The following is a 23,371-nucleotide window of genomic DNA, read 5'->3' on the forward strand; positions in this document are numbered from 1 at the left end:
CTTAGCACGCGCATCTGCACGAGATAGAGTGCAGATAAAAGATGCCGCGAGATAGAGAGTTCGTCCTGATAAAGATGGTTGACAGGTTGGCTGGCGGTTCGCTGGGTGGTGCGTGCGTAAATCTGCGAGAGCGGGGCACCGTTAGAGGAGCGTTCGATTATCTCGGTTGATCGCGAACCCGGTATGCCATTTCATTTATCCCGAACGCGCAGTTCTCGTTGCGGATCCGCATTCCCGTCGCGCCGATATTTTTGCAACTTTGTTATTCACGTAATCGACTTATGTGAATTATTATGATTCCAAATGCGAATGCCTAATATTAATGAGTTTCGAGGAGATGATGGTTGAGTGTTTGCGATATTCTGTCGGAAGATGATTCGAACATTCTGAGAAACATGTCGGAATTAAAATTGCCTGTACTGTAGGAAATACTATTTAAGATTTCCATGTCTCTTCCTCTTGGATATACCATTTGAACGCATCTCAATTTGTTTGTACTGATTCTCGAGTTTCTAGCTAAATTTTAGTGTTCTATTCTTCTTCAATGATGTTTTACGAATCATATATGAATTCTCTCACGATCACGACTCTTATTTTTACTGAAATAAAAATATCAAATAGGTAGACATAAATTTCGGACGAAGTATTATCTTATACTTCATCATTGTCACGTTAATGACAATTTATAGTCTTATCTCTTAAGAATCTTAAATCTCGTTACGCTAGATGAAAAGGTCAGTGCAGATTGAACCGTTTTAACGGGAAAAGTAAGTCCAGTAGCGATTATACTACGAATTAGTCAGCGTGGTTCTTCTGAAGTAATTAGAACTTTATTTCTCGGTTACTGCGATTCATCAGCGACCATTATTGGTATCGAGTATAAATTGGTGTCGAGTTTCTTTCACGATTTCTACTCTGTAGTAAGACACTTGCCATCACTCTAATACGATACATATATTTGTATAATTATTTTTTAAATAATATATTAAATTTAGTAAACTATTTTATATAAATTCTCTGTAATATTACGTATCATTCTCCATAATAATACTTCGATAGCGACTTGTCTTCTCGATCAAGCGTAAACGGTACACTCGCCTACGTGGTTTTCGATCATCATCGTCGATGACATCACTCGAAAGCTTGCAGGAACCAACGACGTTCGTGTTTCTGCGATCGATTTCGCGAGGGCGTTGACACCAATTTCAGATCCTCGTATGATCGCATTTGGGACTCCAACACGAGTGCTGGAAAAAGTAGGTGGACTAGACATTGACAAAGCTAGTTGGTGACCGAGCCAAAGTCTCATGCTAATTACGCGTTTTCCTCCGATTCAATTGCGGGCGGCGATACACGCGCGTGAGTGCATTCGGAAAATCAGTTCGTGACGGTGAAATAAGCTCGATTGTAGAAGAATACGAAATTTATGCAAAAAATGCGATTGGTAAATAAATTAGCGAAACGCCACAACATTATACGCACTCTACCATCACTATGTTCTCAAATGAGCTCACTGAGCATTTGCTGGCAATTGATTTATTTTAGCCGTGTTTTAAGTTTAGAGATATTTCAAAATATATATATCCCAATAAATCTGAAGACATTTAAAAATTTATTTTTAGGATTTTAAATTCTCTATTTTTCCAGTCATTTATTTAGGCTTTGTTAAAGATCTTTATTGAAGATTGTACTGAATGAGAGTATTTTATAGGGAGCAAGTGTAAAACAATGGCTTTTTCCGGGTGAGACAACTGCGGAGCATCTCTACGTGAAATTGCGATAATTATGCTAATTTGCTAACCGCATGCTGACGCACAGTGAAGCTCAGCAAGTGGGGTGTCTCTACTTTCACCATTATCGTAACGGTATCCTCCGGTATCCTAATTCACCTTTGCGTGTCCCACCAGCTCATTCGCCGTATCGAGTTTGCTCTATATTCGTTTTATGTTTGCTATATGTGTGTAATGTTACCTTGTTTATGGGTTTATGGTGTATAATTCGTTTTCCGATTACTGTATCAAACACACACATGCTGGATGATAATGATCAAGATAATGATTAAGCGATTAAGATGGAAACTCAAACGCGAAGATTTCTTTGCATTTTAAAGTGTGTAGAAATTATTTAACAATCTATTAATTTATTTTAACTTAAAAGAAAACTATATGTGTACGTAAAAATTTGTCGTAATCGACAAATCGATTTTCGTAATGAGAAACATGTCATTGGACATGTAGCCAATTGTTATAATTTATGTCATATAATTGCTTAGTGTTTCATACTTATCACGTCTGCAAGAAAATCATTAATTACTCGCGCCGTTAATTTCGAAGTCTGTAAAATATGATTTTTCGAGAAAGAGAAACGATCTTGCGATGTTTGTAATATCATTAACTTTTTTATCGCCGAGTTCCATCGACAGCGTAGTAGATAAGGAGCGTAGGCTGAATAACTCATACAATATTAATTTCAATATCGATCAGAATCTTTTCTGGAATCGTGAGTAACATGGAGATTGAAAGCGATTAATGCCTCTCACATGCGAAACGCTCGAAAGTACCGATATAATTATTAAACACACTCATCCGTCTCGCATAATCATATGCGCTCGTTAGAGCAATTATTTTATAATTGCGAAATTGTACTCTCTAATTCCAATTTCATCGTTACTTTTCTCCCATAAATATTTCTGTCAGCCGGGACCCTAATTATTCCTTCGCGACTACCAATGTTCTCGAATATGCAATATTTTTTCTCGATTATTTCTCACGTTTCGTATTCCGCGTAAGCAGGCATATTCATGTCAATCGATAAAATGGAAGTAATGAAAATACTTTGCGAATTGCAAGATTGAAGACAAGATCGGGATTATAAAATATCGTCGCTGTGTATTAACTTGTTATATTTACGTTTCAAGTCTTATCTGTCGTAAACGCGACGAATTCGTTTGACGAAATTTCGAAGTATGATTATTCGACAAAATATCGAAATGGCGCGATGCGTTGTTCGTGGAAGCGCTTAGTATTTACGCGATTCAGCGGAACAACTCATATGTGTGGCCGTCGCTCGTAAAATTTACACATTCTCTTTTTTTCTAACGTCGTGACATTAATTTATCTGCCTTTCTCCTATTCTTTTTTGTCAAAGGGGAGAGTGACTCGATTGATCGCGAGGATTAATTCGGCGATTAGGATTCGGCGGACAGGAAATTCAGCGGATGATTATCTCATGAGATGATGAGAAGACTCGCGTTATAAAATGAGAGTCGTGGATTTTAACGACGAGAAGGGTATCGAATACTTCGCGAGACTCGAGTTTATATGCGCGCGAATCGGGATTCCAGTGCCATTTTCGGAGCACGCACACGCATGTTTCTATATGTGTCACGAAAGCGAGCGCCGTCGGGGAGATTAGTCATCGGCAGGATTTTAATGGGCGTCAGCCAATTAAGTCGGCGTCGCGATACGAGACGCAGACCGCGCCGATATACGGACGGCACGACGGACGCCACCGGAACAATTAATCGTCAACACCGACGACAATTACAAAGACACGTGCCAGATGCGTTCGTACGCGCGTCGTACGTATGTATACTTTATACGAGAGAATTCTCGAGACTATCTTCCGACGCACCGCGGAATTTGTGCTAGCGGGCAATTAAAATTAGCGTTAGCCAAACGGATTTCTCACGTTGATTTATACGCACTTCATCATCGCATCTTGTCGCAGATCGCATTTTCTGAGCTCACCGTTGCATAAAGACGGAATGTTTGCCATGAGCCGAACAACGTTACTTTCACGCAGTTCTCCTTTTTTCCGTCAAATTGCGAGGCAAATGAAAACGATTGTCGTAGGCATTCTATGTCAGTAGGTTAGTTATTTGCGTATGTTGATCTTGGTCGCTATGTATATATGCTTTTATATTTTGGGGGGGAATGGAAATAAGCAGGAAATCCACGGTATTGCGTTTATCGGGATGATGATATTTAACAAAAACGTTGCGATATTACGTGTACAATTCGTCGCACCAGCCTCGTGTAAATTCCTGTACTTTTCATTTTACGCTCGTGTAGGCTCGATAGGCTTTCTCTTTCTTCCTACGTCGGTCGAGATCATATCACGTTCTTACACTAAGAGCGTACATCGTAATATCGTATCATAATATCAAGAATGAAAATTAAACGTTACATCGCATTATATTCAATACAAATGTTTATGTAACGTGAAAGCGTTTACAGAATGCATTAGAACTTAATTGAATTGGTAACAGTGCAGTAATAAAATTTAATTTTGTATTTAACGTAACGATGTCAAGAACCTCACATTCTTCAAAGATTATAATCAGACTATTTTTTTAAGTTTTCGTAGCTTATGATTCATGTATCCCAAAGTCCATGACAATCGCAAATATGAAACAGAAGTCGGCATAACGTTTATTAGTGTGTTATTAAATATGTATTGTAGCGGAAACTGAAACGCACCTGAGTATATACAGACGAGTATTTCGTTCTCGGTCGACTTTCATCTCCATTTAAGATAATAATACGTTTCTACAAAGATTACCGATTATTTTTTTCTGTATTGATGACGAAATAGAGCATAAACGAAGTCAGAACGTAGGATACCCTTCGCCCTCAATGGTACCTTCTTTTAACGCGCGCATAAAATTTGCATGTTATTAACGAGCTCCCAAATTCCATGCACGCAACGTCAGTCAGTAAGTCAGTCAGTCAGTCAGTCAATCCGCCCGTCCGCTCGTCTGTCTTTCGCTTTAAACGTTGGCTCGTTTAAGAGCGTGAAACTCATCGGGAACTTTTTTCACGCTCGCCCATTCCCGAACGGCAAATATTTGTATGGTGCCGAGTCTTGCCTTCGCGTTTCACGCGACGATCGCCTCGGCATCTAGCATTCGCGAACGAAAGAAACAGTCGGTTCTCGGTCGTAAAGAAAGTACCAGGAAAAGAAGACAAGGCCGTAAGTGCGATAAGTTCTGGCCGGACTTTATCGGCGGGAAGCATCTACCGCTAACAATTCTTCTTAATTTCCACTTCACGGCCAACTTTATCGTTTCGATGCCGAAGCATCGACCTCGGGCTCGTTTGAAAGCGCCGCGTGCTCTCAATGACGAGATCTAGCGAGATAATAACTGCGAGAGGTACGCGCACATAAGTAAACGCCCGATTCTTATTTTCTTCTGCACCATCGCATCGTCGGGAAATCGCAGGTCGTTAAACCCTCCGGCTATAACATATTGTGCGTGACATTAAATAGCTGCTTTACGCTTGTCTAGAAAGCAGATAGAAATTTATTGCGTCTGAAGATCCCGGCATCCGTTGTGCACTGCAGCTGCGTGAGCTATTGCGAAATAACAATATCACCGTTAGGATCGGCTAAACGGAAGACTTCACCGCGCATTCGTCCAATTTTCCACTGCCAGTATCATTACATTCTTAATCGATTTTCTCCGACTGTTCCGTTCGAGATGAATAGTATTATGTAAGAGTTACGTAAGATAAAAACTGAGAAATTTTTATCTTCGTGAAGCTAGTATCCTATTTTCAGAATTTGTCTTACGAAATTAACGTACGCAATCTGATCAGTAGTTTACCTCGTGACTATTATATATCTGGCAAATACATCAAGTTCTAGCCTTCACGTCGTAATGGTTAAATAGTGGATTAACATCACAAGATTAATATCCTATTTGAGGTGATTCCTCGTAAGGTCAAACTGTTCATAGATCGTTCCCGTTATCATATAGCGATGCTTGTGCAGGGCTTTACCGGAATTGATGTGCGGACCGACTTGAAAGATCGAGACTAATCCGTTATTGCGCGACGAACCCTCTTCTTTTCACAATGGCAATAGCCACGACCGTTAAATCGACACACGCACACACGTGGAACCTCCCACGCGAATCGTCCTTGCCGCCGGCGGCGCATTCGTCTCGCCTTTTTCGTTTAGAGAGGATCATCCTGGTGACCTAGAGAAAGGAGTAGCGGGCGTGCCTTTTTTTTACTGTTATCCTCTGGACAATTAATTCGTTTAGTGCGTATCGCCTTAGCTCCGCTATGTAAATCATGTCTCTGTTATTATCTGCATTTATCTATTGTGATATACATGCACACTTGCGATTATTTTCTTGACAATTTTCTTCGCCCAAAGAAAGAACTTAAATCGTTTCCATGCTCGATTGAGTTTCCTTTTTTGCAATGTTTTTTTTATGCAACGTTATCATTATCACTGCGCTCGTTTCTCGCGTAACGATTGATTGTAATAATGTTTTTTTTTCTTATAACTTTACATAGCTATAATAATATAAAAAATAAAAGATCGTATAATTAAAATTTTAGATTAAAATGGAATGCTGCGTGTTAAGAATAGGTATCCCATATTCTTATATAACTCCTTCTATATTCAGATATTATCAAATAGAGCTTGTTATATTTCCGTGTGCCAATATGAAAGATGAGAGATCTTTACGAGCTATCGGTCGCGCGAAAAATCTATTTTCGATCGTGTACGAACGGCGCGACGTAACGCAACGCGCGGTTACGTGCTTCGGAATGACGTTTCTTGGAAATTCGCTTTCGACGATGGAGATCAGTGGCCCCTAGCCATTGGGTCAGGCAAATTTAGACACGCCGTGCACGCATCGCTGTTGTGCGCCTGTTCTTGGCCACGAGATTCACGCGAGCCGAGCGTCGAAAGTGCATCATTGAGATGAACAATGACGTTGAGGTAATACATCCGCGATCCGCTAAAGCAATCAAACAACACTCAACCCGGTATAAATCGAGAATTGTGGATTTCGCAATGCACATTTCTCTTGAACAGCTAGAAAACCTCACGCCACCACACCGTTGAGTTGTCGATAATAAATGGTCGAGCGGCGTAACGTATATGCGTGGAACTTGCCATTAATAACACATACAATTCGCCGTCCTTCGATAATCGGAATTTACGGATAGCCAAACACCTCGCCAAACACAGACCATCACGTTCGCGCGCGTTTACATGCACGATAAATGAATAATCTCGTCAAGCTTACGGCGTTAGAGCCATTCTGAATTATAATTCATCGATCGTAGATAATTCGTTTTTTTTTCTTTCGACGGACAATGCACGGAAAAATGCATTTGATCGTTATCACTCAGAGAGCAAGGTAATCGCGCTGTAGAGGATGATAAAAGAAAGAGAGCGGAAAGAAGAACGTTTTGATGATCCGCGCAGCTTATGAATCATACGGCCGTGGACGCGCGAACCGAGACGTAAACGGAACTCCTTGCCAAACCGGGCCACGTTGAAATCGTCGTCATGAGGATAATCACCGCCTTCGCAGTTAAGTGTTGTTCACGCTGCTAATCTCGCAACTGCTATTAGCGCAGAAATACGACAGACACGGTGTGATGATCTGGGGGAGCGGAATTGCCCGTAGGGCTGCATGTGTCCTTAGGAACGAGGTCATAATGCACATCTAGATATGATTCATCTGAGTCTGTCTCAGCTACGAGCTATTATGTGTCAAAAATGTCGAGAACGTACCTATTGTTCTTAAAAAAATGTTTCCGCGCGCGCGTTGCTATATTCGTTGAGTAGATTGAAGTATAGATTTTTATTTAAGATCATATCTCTATAATTTGAACCTTTAATGGCAATTCTGATTGACAAAAGATCGATACAATTTATTAATAGATTTTCCAAGATTTCTTTCTTGCTTTACATTTTTAATTTCTAATATTAATATTTTTTTTACACAATATATTTGCAAGTAATGAATTACTTGCAAATATTACTCATGAACATTTCAACTTTAATCTGTAATTATTTCTTAATATGTATATTTGTACATATAATAGGAAAAGTAAGAAATACTTTCCAACGTTCTTTTTTTCATGTATTCTTCCTTTATACTTTAATAGCTCATGTATTGTTCCCAATGTAGAAGCTTCCTACGTCCCTGCATCTATGACTAGATCACATAAAGCGTAAACAGTGTCATTAAGAGCTTTAGCCTCGAAACTTAACTAGCGGAAATTCCGTTGAATCCACGCTTCCTGTCACTCATTTTGCAGGTCACAGCTTTCTACCGAGAAGAATAAAAATTGCTTTATTATCATCGCAGCAAAGTTTCAGTGTGTTAGCTGGTGCAATTTCTAGCACAGGAGAAACTCATATTTTTTCTCTTTCTCTCCCAAATTTTATATAGTTCCGGTAAAAATGTAAATTAGAAAAAGCCTTGGACCCACGATAATAACTAAAATGATAATAACCATGGCATGGCATACTTATGAAGCACAATGTTAAATCATAAAAGAATAAAATTAACCTCTTAACATCGTTATATATGAAAATAGAAACATTTTAATTATTAAAATTTTTTAATATATGTATATCAATATATATATATCAAACTTGTTTAAATTATAAATTTCTTCCAAGAGTCTATAAATCCTGATGTATATCTGCTTAAGTATAGAATCCTTAATATATGTGTGGGTGTGTTTGTGTCACAAATCTTTGATTTTATGAGTTTTTTAATTCTACATATATTTTATATTACTAAAATATAGAGCCACAACAATTCGTAGAACCTGAATCCTGGATATCTCCCTTGATTTAACAGATCCTTAATTCCAGCTAGCTTTAAGAATGCTGTAGCTATTTACTACCATATTTCTATCTTTGATGCCATAAATTCTTAATTCTACGAAGCTTTAGTTCTACAGATCCTTGCCTTTGCATAATACTTCGCAAATCCTTGAATCCTCTCTTATATAAATTATATGTCACATGTATGCGTGATGTCAGTTGGTATATACTTATTTTTCACAATTATTTTAAAATTTTAATTTGAAATTAAAATATCAAAAACATCTCATACATTGCGATTGACTCTGATCTCATGCTTAATCTTTCTCAGTCGAGTGAATATATAGTTTTCGATTAACGCGGTCACGCTTGTCATTTGAAACGCAAAATTCCACGTTCGTCGAAAATTCTCGTGAAGAAAAATTTCAGTCGAAACGACGCTTTTCAGGATTGCGCATGTTTAATGCAACGCGCGCAGCTGAATCGATCGCGCGAGCTGAATGGCGATTTTTCTCGCTCGTTCTCACGAATCGGAGCGGAGCGCGCGATCGCTCTGAGCAAAAGGGATCTCTCGCCGCCGCGGCCGTCTACGCTCGCATAGTTGCATTCATTTGTCGTCGTAGTGGTCGGTCGCGGTTCGTTCCGATTCTTAAGCGAAAGGTGCGCGGTTCGGCGAATCGGTTGTTCGGTCGTTCGGTCGTTCTGACATGGGTGAGGCCTAGAACCTGTACGTATCCACACAACGCGTAAACACTTTTTATTGTTTTCTTAAATACATTGACGGTAGCTTTAAACTTCACACTGGTGGCATGTGGCATGTTAGCGCGACATATGTACCGTTATTTTCAAAAATGCAGCTTTTTCACTCGAGATCACATCGAATTAATAGAACTTGATTTATAACATTTATGAAATTGACGTTTAATTAATTTTAATTTTTTTATGTAATTTTTTATTATATTATTTAATTATCTTGTGTAATTAATTACAAAACATTGTATTTCATTTTATATAAATTTTTAGTAATATTAATTTTTGTGTAAAAAGTGAATGAATATAAATTTTTCAATTTTTTAGATTAATCCTGATTTTGATACTTGCTTAAAAAATTATACGATTGTACAACCTAACATTCAGTAACAAGCAACAAATTTAACTGGCACATATTTTCTTTTATCCTTACCTTTCTTTAAATTGAAAAAAATATTAACACCTAATTGGTATTCCGTTTTTATATCACATGATTGGCTAAATATAAAGTGTGGCGTTCTTCCGTTACGAGCTTTATCAGTGCGTAAAATTAAGGGCACGTTTCATCACCACGAAATAGAATTTTCGTAAGAACATTACGTCAGCGACGCCGCGACGTGGCGATATTTTGAAGCGACCTATATTTTATAGACATAACCGTGTAGGGGAGACCGGGGCTAGACCGCTAACGGGGTAAATCCGCCAAATTAAATATCTCGGAACCTGTATATTGTGCGAACTCGCTATTAACATTGTAAACGCTGCTTATGGTACCCATGTGACCAACGGAGTTTCGGCAGGTTACCTGCCGTGTTATGATTTTTACGAGGGCAAACGTGTTTTCGGAAGGTAAAAGTTACATTTTCTGCGCGTGGAAATTTTGTAATATCTGCTATAATATTTGCTCTCCAAATCTCGAGGTACGTGATTATAAAGAGTAATGCATGCTGAACACGAATCCAGTGTAGTTTTTTCATTATCGTTGATGTCTAATATTTCGTGGGCGATCAAACCTGAAACTTGTGTTTGGGGTTAATCCGTTAGTAAGCAGTCCGGGTGCATTTCCAAGGCATTTCCGGGCATTTCCAGGCTCACTGCATATGGAATATGGATGAGACAGGAATTACAACCATTCAGACACCGAATAAAGTCATCGGACGTCGAGGAGTGAAACAAGTCGGGCGAGTGACTTCTGCGGAAAGAGGAACCCTCGTAACTATTTTTTAATAACGTTTCGCATAAAAATTTTAAATAAATTTTTATATTTTTCTCTTAAAAAACAATTATTAAGATGTATCCTATCATTTTTCAGGATTAGATGTACGTATATGTATTGAAAATGCAGTGTAACGGTTAAACCCCGGCATTTTTGAGATTTCAATTTTTGCACCGTTGTCGTTTTTGCTCTATACCGGTTAAACAAAGCGACGTAGATAAAAATTTCCTGTATAAATTTTGTAGCTAAAGGTTCACTCTTTACAGTGGTATACCACATTTAACTACAATTATTTATTTTGTTGTTAAAAATCGGCACCGAAAAAAAACTAACGGTCTAGCCCCGGTCTCCCCTATATGTGCGCTCTTACACTGCAGTCCATGCCACCTCAGAGTAAAACTATATATAGTTACCGAGAATGGCCTTCGTTCTCTCGGTTACATGACGATCATGGCTCTCAAACTGCTTAAAAACCCATCGGTTATCGACTACGTTTTGGCGAATTCACGTTATTCCGCGCATCTACTCGTCAAGCTAATAGCAATAAATTACGTTAATAGGCAATGAGAAAAAACAAACATGCTTTTGTAATTCACTATATGTTGCTACAACTTTATTAAAAAGGCTAAGTTGCTCACAGATATGCTCACGAATTCATCTCACAACTTATCTTAAAAGTAAAATTCCCTTTGCAAAAGTTATTCATAATTCTGGTAGGACTTCTCTTTTTCTCCTAGAAAAATTAAGATTTACTTTTACATTCTTTTATTTTTTTAAGTACCCCATACCTACTTATAAATCATTTTGCGGAACATGAAAAATTTTTTCTCAGATTTGCTTATCTATGATTTATATTTATTTTACTAATCTCGAATGTATAATCTGAGTGCAAATAATGCCTGAAATTTATCGTTTATGCGATTGGGAGCCTCTGTTTAAGTTCTTACAAGACAAGTGTCCCGACGAAGATAACAACATATTGTAGCGAAATACCTTGAGAGAAGTAGACTCTATCAGTCAGACAATGTTTATGAAATAATGTCGGGCACACGCTCGACTCGAGTAATCATCAACCGTGGTCATTCTATTCTAATTCTCCTCCGGCGTGGCTGAATGAATAATGACATCGGAGATGTGATTTACTAAAGTGACAAATTTGACTCCAGTAACGAGCGATGGTGCTTAAGCAACTAGTTGTGCAAGTAGCAGGAGGCACACGTACACTGCAAGCGCGTGGTGAACATCGAATGGAAGCTTCTTTAGCTTTTTTATGATGTGCAAAAAATAATGCATTAATAAAGTTATCAAATACATTGGTAACATAATGCGAACATAGTTTTAAAGAAATTCTGTTCATAAGGGAATTTAAGGGAAAATCTTTTTTTACTTAAAGTTTTTTTGGATTTGTAAGTGTTTACTTGTCTAAGTATTTTATTTGATATATCTTTAAATATATAACGTTATCTTATTTTATCACAAAACCTGGTTAGGTAGAATCCTGAATTTATAGTTTCTATTTATAGTTAGTTTTTACAAGATAAAATTACGAATTTGCGCCACTTAATAATTTTTCGGATTTCAAGAGCCTTCAGTCCTACTCGTTCTGTCTAATCGCAATTACGTTGCGATGGGCTTTTCATGCACTTAGATATATGAATTTCTTTGTTAAACGAAATATCTTGACAAATGAAGTTCTATCATGTAGTACATTAATCAGTTTATTCCGCACTTGTATTAGCCTTCCGTTAAAAGGAAATGTTAGATACACAATAATACGGAAAATTGTATCATGAAGATTTCGGTCTCTTGCAATGTCTACGTGTATCCTATTGTACAAAACGATTAGTGGTTTCTTGCGCATTATCTCGGAGCAAATTTTCTGCAGTCCATCTCCTATTGAAATTAATCGCAACAATCGCTCGATTCTTCCTCTCGATCTCACAATCAATAGCGGTCTTAACAGTTATGATCATAATATGTAGATAGTAAAATATTTTTCAAAAGTTTCTAATTCTTAGTAAATATTTGTAAATAATGCAGAATAAAATTTCAGCTTTTCTACGAAATATTTAGTTCAGCTATGTACGATATTTCGAATAGCATTGAAAACATTTAGATCCATTTCAGATTTTCTTATTAGATTGTCTCTTTGTCCTTATGAAGGTTTAATAATAATATGGAAAATAGCTTCATAATTAAGGAAAGAATCATTTTGATTCTTTTAATTATGAGACTTGTTCCCATACTGTAGAGAATATTTTACCCTCTAGGGCTTGTGTGAACATGTCGGGAGTTCTAAATCCACTACTGCTCACGCGAGACAGTCCACTCTCTTCCGTCTCGGCAGAATGCCCTGGCCTGTGATCGATGTAACGACGCTCATTGTCTCGTAATGAGGCTGGGAGGGACAGGATGCCTGTGCATGTGCGTTTTGTATCGAACGAGGCACTACACATACACACACGCACACGTACTTGCCTATTTAACGCATGGAGATCCATCATCTGTCACGGCGAGCAAGGAGACAAAAAATGAGTTCGATCTGATGAGTTTGCGCACACGCGCGGGTATATCCGTAGAAATTCCGCGGAGCACGCGTCTGCGATCATTGAATTGCGACTGCGGTCGATTATACATGTCATATACACGCGATTCATGCTTGTACATCATGCACACGGTGCGTCGATCGCCGTGCTGCATTACGGGGAAAGTGCAACGACATCGACAGGTGATTCACCAAACAATGGAGAGCGATACGTCGAACGGCGCGGCGCGGCGCGGCGCGGCGCGGCGGCAGACTCGCGGATAGATTACAGTTCGACGCGCCGCACAATGTGGTCTTCTTTCGAGCGTATCTTAATTCGAAACGCGAATCTAAGAGATCTTTTCAGCTCGTGGGGAAAATCTTGCAAAATGTTAACCAAGAAAAATGCGAGTGCGGTGTCGCCGTTTCATGAATACCAAATCACTGAACCGCGTAATTAGACGAAAAGGCGTTGTGCTGAGAAGAAAGTAAATTCTGGGAGCCAGTCTCGAAGTCATTTCCGGCCAGTCGAAGGACCAAATGAGCCGCATCGTTCATTCGGCACGTCCGCGTCCGACCGTTACCTTTCTCTCTCAGATACTCGAATCTTTTTACCAAGGATACTGATAATCTTGTTTTGTCATTTTAGATTTAATTTCAAAAACCGGTGAAAGTGTCAGCTGCGGTCGGTGTTATAACGATGCCGATCGGTCATTGTGCTTTAGTTTTATTTTGTCGTAACTTGATTTTTAAACGGTTCGTAAGAAGATAGACAATTTACTCTATATTGAGAACCTGTCTGTTCAATATTGTTGGTGTTATATACGCAAATAGCGATTTTGGTTATAGTGTTTGATTCTCCCTTTATAATTTATGCAAAGCTAATTTTTATGCAATACTAATCTTTAAAATAAAAATTATCTTTCAATGACATACATATGTACTACTTCTATTTTATATTTTCTTTTAATCGATGCGCGGTAATCATATAATCGTAATTCTTATATACTTTGAAGTTTTGATCGAACAGTCCTGTAGAAAGATAATATTTTCTACTTTAATTTATTTTTGACTGATTACGATGTTTGAGATCTTTTTTGAGACGACTCACACGCACGATGTTCAATTTGTAACATCATTATTCTCTCGATTCTTACTCGCGGAAAGAAGGAGAAGAAAATAGAAAAGATTTAAGTGCTCGAAAAAAGATCGTTGAATAAAAAGAGGATCGAAGAAAGATGGAAGAGGAAAAGAAAAAAAGAGACAGAAAGAAACGGCGGGATGTAAGAGCCATGCACATTGGAGTGAGGGAGAGACCGGTATAATTATGCAATTTAGATTCAGCTTTACGATTCCGGTTTGGCTTTATTAAAAGCGAGAGTGGACGCGCGGTCTCCTCTCTCCGATCGACTACATACACGCGTGTGTGTCGCCAAGGGAAGGGATAACGCGTTCTCCGCATAAATACAACATCGGAGAATCCCGCGAGGACATTACTCCGCGAGATGTTGCCATAAATCTTCCCGACGACGCACGTTATACCTACTCGCGAATTTGGTAAATTCGCACATTATCTTTTTTAAATAAGAATTTTTGGAAAGAATTACAGTTACATATTTTGCAAGCACATGTAATGTAGCATGAGAATATTCAAAAGAGATAGGTGTATATTTCGATAGCGAGATGAGAATCGAATAGGTATAGCGTTATGCAGTCAGACTGAAATGCAAGTCACAAATAACCAGATAGAGAAAATATGTACCTCAATTTTCTTCTGTCGCGAATACGAAATGACTTACGATTCAATGACTCATCGTCGTTTTAACGAGTTCAATGCTGTCACAGACAGGGTCATGGATCACCGACACTTTCGCCGATATCGTGGGAATCATTAGTGACTGGCAGTTATGTAGAGTCTCAGACGTATTAAACGATATTTTAACAATGGACTCTTTTATATGATTAGTTAATTTATTATTGTAATATTTTCTTCTCTAAAAACTTAAAATTTATTACTATTATGACTGAAGCATAATTCATATAAGAATTTTTTAGCACGATATCATTTTAATTGCCTCGAAATTTTGATTACGAAACAAAACAAATCATTATATCACAGTTCTCATAGTATGAGATTAATATGAATAATTTTATGTTTTAGCAGTTAATAGATACTAATTGATTGTAGCCTATAATTAATTCTTTTCCGTAAATGTAAAGTCACGCGATACTCGCGCAACGTGTGAAATATATTAACGGCTCAAAAATAAACATGTATGCGAATACACAGTGATTAGAAAATTACCACGAAGTCCGTTCAACGGCGTGACGGCGCGAGCGCTAATTAATACGGCTCTCTTAACGGTGACCCGTTTCGTATTATTATATCCGTCTGTACCTGGCCGAAAAAAAATGCACCTATCTTCATTACGTATGTATGCAAATCGGGGAAAAACGCTGAATGCCTGAATCGGCTGTGTCGTGTTAAAAGAACGAGAAGAAAAAAGTACAACCCGATTAAAACGGTGTGTTTAAAGTGTAAGCTTCCTTACTGCCGGATTCCACTGAATCATAGCGATCGTATCGTCGATCCTGCGGGGATTATGCGATCGTAACATATTATTTTCTTTAATCCCTCTTGCCCTTTCTCCATCCTGCCCTGCCCCGACGTGAGACGACGATTATTCGAAATTTCGAACATAAAAGGAATTTGAGTGAGAAAATATTTTATTGGAATATAAACAAAATATCGGAAATATGAACTTGATTCCAAGATAACTGGAGTCAAACAAATTTAAACTTTGACTTGGACGTAAGCAAAAGATACGTAATCGCAAATTAACTGTACAGTCTTTTTCTCCAAATTGGGTAAACTATATCGATGTATGAAGTTCATAGATATATCGTAGATCTTCAAAATCTGGTAACGCTTTAATAATTTTGCTATTATAGCAATCATCGCTATATCGCTAAAACAAGATTAAATTGCATTGTTGCGACGTGTTGGGGCATCGATAATCGCCATCGATAAGGTTACCCGTAAGGTCATAAACTAACGCTGGGTGGGCAACGAGCAACGGTAATGCAGCGGAATTACATTCCCGTTTTTCATCGTATCGATTAAAATGCTCTGGCTTCATTCGTTTAATTACGATCACGAAAACGGTCGCATGGTTTGTTGTGACATAGGTACGACGTGTTGACCTGGCCTTCGATTTCCAGTATCACATTATGTAACGGTCGTATAATCCCGCGGCATCTATGCGTGATATTAGGGTTGGAGACTTGTCTGTTATTACAGTTATGTAGAAGTATTCGTAAATTTAACTTCCAGTGGTTTTGTAAGAGTTTAAGAAATAACTCATACATAAAATTTAAGAAGAAAGTAACGCATACTTCAATTAATATTATAATTTTGAACTTTTTAATGATAATTTGATGAAAAGCAAAAAAATTCTCAGTGATGGAGACATTTCTGAAATTGTCTTATTTCCTTTTTTACTGTTATTTTGCACAAGATATTTTTTAAAGTTTTAAAAATCATTGGTTCTAGGAACAGCAGTTCTGTTGAAAAAAAAAAAACGAACTTTGATTTGTCATTTCTATGAAAAATATATGTACATACATACAATAGGAATACGTAATACAATTATCTATTAGAATATTGTACAATGACGCATGATGATGCACGTTTAAAGATTCGAAAGAGTTCATTTGCACTTTAACAAGCTCTTTTAGTTTCAACTGACAACTCCACCACCCCTAGATCGTTAAATCGTGGATTTACTGTGTAAGAAAGCAACTGTACCTCCGCACCACGTCTTGCACGTATGTCGGAATTTCTGGAGAATTCGTGCGAATTATGACCAGACAATTATCGTATTATACATATTCATGCGCGATGTAACGAATGTTTGGGGAGTCGCCCTGTGTACAATTTGGTGGACCACGAGGGGCCAGCGAAAGGTCAACGCACGATCTTTTGCTTTCGGGTCCTCGAAATTTATTTGATCCCCCTTCGCGCCGCGCCACTTGCATTGTCAGACCGTAAAAATCGCGCGGACCCGGTTTAATTATGCGCTGTTTTCGCGTTCCTCAACCGAGATTTCAGTGATTAACCCGCTGGGGCTACCGTGCGAAGTTATGGGATGTCCGTCTCCGACGCTTTTTACAAGGCGAGCGTTCCCCTGTGTAATTAGGACATTCCGAACTTTTCGTCTCGCGAGGTCTTTTCTTCGTACAAAGGAAATTTCATCAAATCAATTTTGCACAGAATATTTAATTTTCTAACACATTTGACAGAATATGTTTTTGTTATTTCGGCTGTTTTTAGATTTCGTTAATTTATTTGTCATTTCCCGTGAAATATAACTGTCCTATTAATTTAGGTTATTAGGTGTAATAATAAAGGTATAAAATAAGTATTTAGAGATATAAGAGATATAATAAATATAAACTTTGAATAAGAAAGTTCCGACGATTTGATTCAAGAGTAGTTAACGAAGTTCTTGTTTGATAATTTTTTTTTATTATTAATTACAGTTATCAGCCTCGTCGCCTGGAGCTGTTTCTTCTGTGGTTGCTCCGATACTTTTGAAATATCGAGTTTGCAGACCTCGATTGCTGCTTGCTGGTTCGAGGGCCGAGGTTGATCCCGCGGCCGATGTAGCCCTCTTGCATGGCGAAGTTCTACTTATTGAAGATTCTGCAAGGCAGTTCGATGCAATTGGAGGTAATTAATCCTAATCTTTTCATATTTTATACAACCTGTATTCTTTAATGTGAAGAAATTATATGAAGCTAGAAAAATTAAGTTTGTTAAATGACTTAAGATTCTATTAAAATTATTAAAACCTACAATATAACATTTGTCTAATTATAGTTTGCATAATTGTTTAGAGTCTGATTATCTGACGTTGTTCTTAATCAAAAAATTGTGCTCATCTACAATATCTAAATTATATTTATAACAATAAATTTATACAAATTTACAATAACATTTTTCTCCAAAGTGAGAGGAAACGTCGTTTGCAGGTATCATAATTGTAACGAAATCGAAATGGAATTGTTTCGCAGATACAGATCGCAGGTACAGGGCGACAGAGAAGTTGTTACATGCGGAAGAAGAGTATCACGAAGCATTGTGTAGTGCCAAAGAATTATACGCGCGCCCGTTGGCACGGAGTTACCCCGAGTTTCACGATGTTATCTTTCAACCCCTCGCAGATCTGTCGCGAGTCAGCGCGGAGCATTGCCAGAGGGTGAGTCAGTAATTATGCTACAATGCAAATTTTATATGTATATTGAGTTCGAGGCGTTATATAAAATTGCGAGAGAACTTTGACGGAAATATTGAATCCTAAAATATCCGAAAAAAAATACAAGATGTAAATGTATAAGAGTGCAAGATCTACGGTTTGCGCTGTACGTTACTGAACGCGTGTACGTTCTTATCGACGGACTAGACCTCGAGTGAACGAAAAGCACATTGAGCAACTCCGTGGAAGATGGCGGCACATGAACTGACTTACCTTGCTACACACCTGTTGCTTCTGTGAAGCACCTTGCCTTTCTCCGTCCATCGTATGTCGCAATTGGTAGCGCGAGTCACCAGTGGTAGCGCAACCTTTCCGAGAGAAAGACAGAAAGTATGACAGGACGCTAAATAGTCAAATGTAAACTGCGATAAGTCAAACACATAGATCCTGATGTTATTGGTCTTTCCTCTTCTGTTAGGATCGATATTTTTTAACGACAATTTGAGGAAGCAAAAATGAAGCATCTCTTGATATATACAATTTTAATATTAAATATTTTATTGATCGAACTTTGAATTAAAATTCTAATAAAACGAAATTCACATAAGATTAAACGAAAGTAGAAAGTTCAAGTATCAGTGTAACAACACTTCTGATGTTAAATCTGTACAAGTCTATTTTTACTTGTTTATTATTGAAGAACTATCGATACTTCGATATGGAAACCGTAGTCGAGAGAAAGTATACAGCTTTATGAGACAGAAATGAATCCTATGATCTGCCTACTTATTTGTCTTATTTAAACGTAATTTATAGTTATAATGTTATTATAGAAATAATCTGGTAATGTCTGTTTAAATTATAGTTCATCGTGGATCATTTCTTTCAAATAAGAAAATATTAACTGCAGTTACGGCTATATCTTTCAAGAATATAAATCCAGCTTGATAATAAAAACCTTTGAATTCGATAATTTTCTGTCATTTCTTATTTTTATTCGAACGTGCGGATCAAAATAAATAAAAATTCAGTTTTAAAGCCACGTGACTCGGTTTCGTGGGTCCAGAGCGATAACAATTCGCGTGTTTTCTGAAAGTACGATCGATAACTGACAACGCGTACGAATGTATGCTGATAAACGGATGCGATTTCTGACACGGCCTGAGGCCAGGCACGTATCGGGTCGCATTCAGCAGCGGCAACAGCAGTAGGATCCATATAGGCGTGTAGCGCGACGGTGGACGTGTTTTCTTTAGGGCTGACAATAAAGAGAGGATGCCTGTCCTTCGGATGTAAACACAAAGCCGCGCCGGCGGAGAGCCGGCTAACGAGTCGGGATGAGCGATGACGGTGGTTAGCACCCTCATAAATATTGACTTTTACAAGACGACGAGCGGCGTACGTACGTATGGTACTCGGGTCTCGAATCGCGGCGACGGCACTACCTTCGAGGCTGTGTGCAGTGTGCACCTCGCAAGCAACAGCCTCGTAAAGTGAAAAACGTCCGCGGCGCGGGCGCGGAGATCGTTGCGCGGGATTCGCGAGGCGAAACCGAGGGTGGAAACGCCTACCTTCTTTATTCTGCGCTCTCAACATCGCGGCCATCAATAACAAAGTTGCCGTGCAAGCTGCAAAAACGCTGCAAAAATCGGAGGTCTCTCTCTCTCTCTCTCGCGCGCTCTCCCTATTCCTTTGTCTCTCTTTTACTCCCTGTGCGTCTCTCTTCTTCTTTGATCTTCCCTCGCGGTGAATCGTGTTCCTGTATCGAGAAAGATTATTGCGGGCCGCCGGATATTAATTGTAGCGACTTATGATCTCCTACGCTACGTTCGTTTTATTTCCCTCCTGACTCGCCTGGTCGGAGTGACGTTTTAAGCATCGTTGCGGCGGCAGACCTTGGACCGACGTGCGGTACGATTTACATTTTATTTTAATGAGCGCATTAAACGGTTATCGGTTACTTCGATCGGCTTGTTCGCAACCGCCGCCGTTGCCGCTGCCGTTCGCGGAGATGATAATTTCGAGAGAAAAATCCCACTGATGGGGGATGCTACACGCGACCTTCATTCCCGTGACTGGCCAACTTCCTTTTGGGGCGAGCATCGTGATTAAGACACTATCTTTGCCGCAGACTCAACTTTTGTGGGGCATCGTAATCGACAGATCGGATCTGCCAAGACTCGATCCTCGAAGTTACGGCCGACTTGACTCGTAAATACTATAGCAATAATGAGAACAATCGTAACAATAATAATAACAACAACAAATATTATAGCTATATTAGCAGTTAAAGATAATTGCTTTGCGTTAATAATATTCCCCTACGATTCAGATGCGTGTGTATCAGATAGTGTATGATAACATGTAGGTATAACGCGCATAATACGATTTTTATTTGTTTGCTAATTAAGTAATATTTTTTTGAATTTACGTTTAAAATTATTATATATATTATTAAGTCAAATTTATAGCGTTGAGCTTTCTTTTAAGCTAAAGCAAAGCAGTAACTTGTTGCGCAACAATAATGACTTACATATATATATATATATATCAATTATCGATCAATGAATAAGCGTAGCACGATGCTCGTGTAATAAAGCGACGTCTTAACTCGATGGAATTTCGGACGGAGAACGCCAGTCTCGTATGGCCGAAACTGGTTTATCTCTGGTCGAAGGAAGCGCAAGCCGTGTTTTGTATTTCGCGTGGAGATTTACCGCGGAGCGTTTACCGAATTTTAGTGCTATAAAAGATAGTGTTGCGGGTTTCTCGACGCGATACAAAAGCGCGCGGCCCGAACCGCAGGTTAATTAGCGAAAACGCTCGGGATCGTTCTCGCCGTTCTCGAGGAGGGCATCACGACCAATCTTTCCCGTCTTCGTCCTGTATATACGCGTCGCTCGCTTCTTCTCGACGCGCTCTTTTTATTCAGAACCCGTTGCCTGCTCCTCATCGCGGCCTGCGCCGCTGCAATTTCACTTTGGAGGCACCTCGCGGTCACCCAGAGGGCAATTAGAAGCAATCGCGCATCTGGAAGGCGAGGGAGAGACGTATATCTATCTTTCTTCGTCCCTCTTTTCGTCTCTTCCTCCTTTTCTTTATCCTCTTCCTCTTCTTTTCTTTTTTCTTCCTCGGTAGACACGGGAATAACAGAGGTGCTTCTACTTTATTTGTCTCTCAAGCAGCTCTGAAGTCAAGCAGCTTTAAAAGGATTCTTCCTGTGGAGGTGGGACTGTTGACGAGAGAATATCCTTTCGGTGTTGCTTCCTTAATATTTCGCGGTACTATGTCAGGAGATGAACAATTCGATGTAGAAGTTGTTTAAATCAATTCTTAATTGGGACACTTATATTCATATATAATTCTTTAATATAAATATGTTTAAGATTGAATAAGAAGAAATTATAATTTGCTATTTAAGTTAATCTTGCTACATATTACAGTAAATTGTTACAAAAATTACTTTCTGATAAGTTTAACTTTTTTTTTATGTATGCATCATAAACAAACGTTCCAATTAAAGAAGTTGTATTACTGTACGGTAGCTCGGATGATAAACATATCGAAACGATTTTTCTCGGCAAGTAGAAACAGTCTGAGTATGCGAGGTTCAAGCGAGCCCGATAATGATCTCCTGAAGAGAATTTTAATAAGAGCGGTTCAAAGTTTCGTTAGCTCTTCGTCAAAAAAGAAGTTTCGGTCGAAGTGAGCGGCTTTTTTTCGTCGAATCCGGCATGCTTGTTGATGTTTGACTGACGAGTCCATGCAGAATTTTGAAGAGATAGAGGAAGAGACAGACAGACAGCCGATGATGCTCTTTGTCCTGATCTCGCTGGTCGCGTCGCCGCTGTCGTAAATTACGTTTTTGCTCATCGCAACGCAATGTTACGGCAGTCGCGGTCGGTCGTTGCGGTGGTGCAATGGAGAGGAGCTTAATACGCGACGGCTTCCGCGCGATGCAGGTGCGTCGCGCGAGAAACGCGCGCTACCGCGCCGTTCCGCGAGAATGCGGCGCGACGCGTCATCCGGAGACCAACGCCCTTCTACGTCGTTTGTATTTTTGCGAGCATGCGGCGATTAACTTATTTACCGCGGCAGCGGCAGCGGCAGCGGTAATTAATTCGCCTGGGAATCGTAGTTTCAGGAAATCGGTCGGGCAGAGATTAATTGCCGCGATTGCGGCTGCGCCGCGATGCGCGATTCGCGTTCGCACGTTTTACCTCCTCACCTCGCGCACATCCGGAGTAGATCAAGTAACGCACGAGTTAACCGTCTATTGAGTTTGCGCCAGTACCATCGTTCAATTTTTCCATTAATCTTTTGATTTTTACAACCAAAATCTCACGAAAAATAAGTACTTTTAATCACGATTTAATGTATTCTTGTTTTTAAATAATTTAAAGTTTTTTTGTGACATTTTAGTATATTGGCAGATGAAAGTTAAAAGCAGCTATATTTAAACTTTTATTCCTCATTTTTTCTTCCTCAGATTTGAGATAATATTATATTAATAATATACCGATTTTTTAATGAAAGCATTAAAAAAAGGAATTAATGACTCAAAGATTATTTAACAAAACAAATTGCAGTTAAGGCTCGTTAAAGACTTAACGGATTGCATTTATCCCATGGAAAGCTGGTGAAACTGAGCGTTTAAAAAAATGGATAAAATAATGGGCGAACAAACGAAAAATCTGCGCGCTACACCATCAGGCCGGTTGAAGGTGGACGGGCACTGCACCTGCAGGGCAATGCCTCCTCTTCGTCGGTCAGAGCGCGCGAGAATGTGAAAGCTGCACTTGAAACCGGCGGTTTTGCACCGAACGCGATGACGCGTTTTGCCCGGATCGCTCTTCTTGCGGCCCGTCGTCAGAAAATTGCGGTGAGAGCCGACCAACAGATTTCCGTGTTTCGAGAATCGTACACGTAGCGAGACGAGGCGAGGCGAGGCGGGAAAACGTTCCAGTCACTGATCAATCCCAGTGAACCTTGACCCACAGATTTGTCCGGAAGCACATCCACTTCGTCGCG

General features: G+C 39.1%; 1 protein-coding gene across 1 annotated transcript in view; it reads left to right on the forward strand.

The window, feature by feature from the left end:
• LOC139769709 (rho GTPase-activating protein 20) overlaps positions 1 to 23,371 on the forward strand; it is a 185,738-nt gene that overhangs the window by 21,236 nt on the left and 141,131 nt on the right. Inside the window, exons 2-3 of the mRNA XM_071701000.1 lie at positions 17,625 to 17,814; positions 18,159 to 18,343. Coding sequence (XP_071557101.1) covers positions 17,625 to 17,814; positions 18,159 to 18,343 — 375 coding nt within the window. The remainder of the gene's footprint in view (positions 1 to 17,624; positions 17,815 to 18,158; positions 18,344 to 23,371) is intronic.

The sequence above is a fragment of the Temnothorax nylanderi genome, unplaced genomic scaffold (assembly GCF_030848795.1).
Source record: "Temnothorax nylanderi isolate EJ_2023f unplaced genomic scaffold, tnyl_v1.0 TNYL_tig0024_pilon, whole genome shotgun sequence".
NCBI lineage: Eukaryota > Metazoa > Arthropoda > Insecta > Hymenoptera > Formicidae > Temnothorax > Temnothorax nylanderi.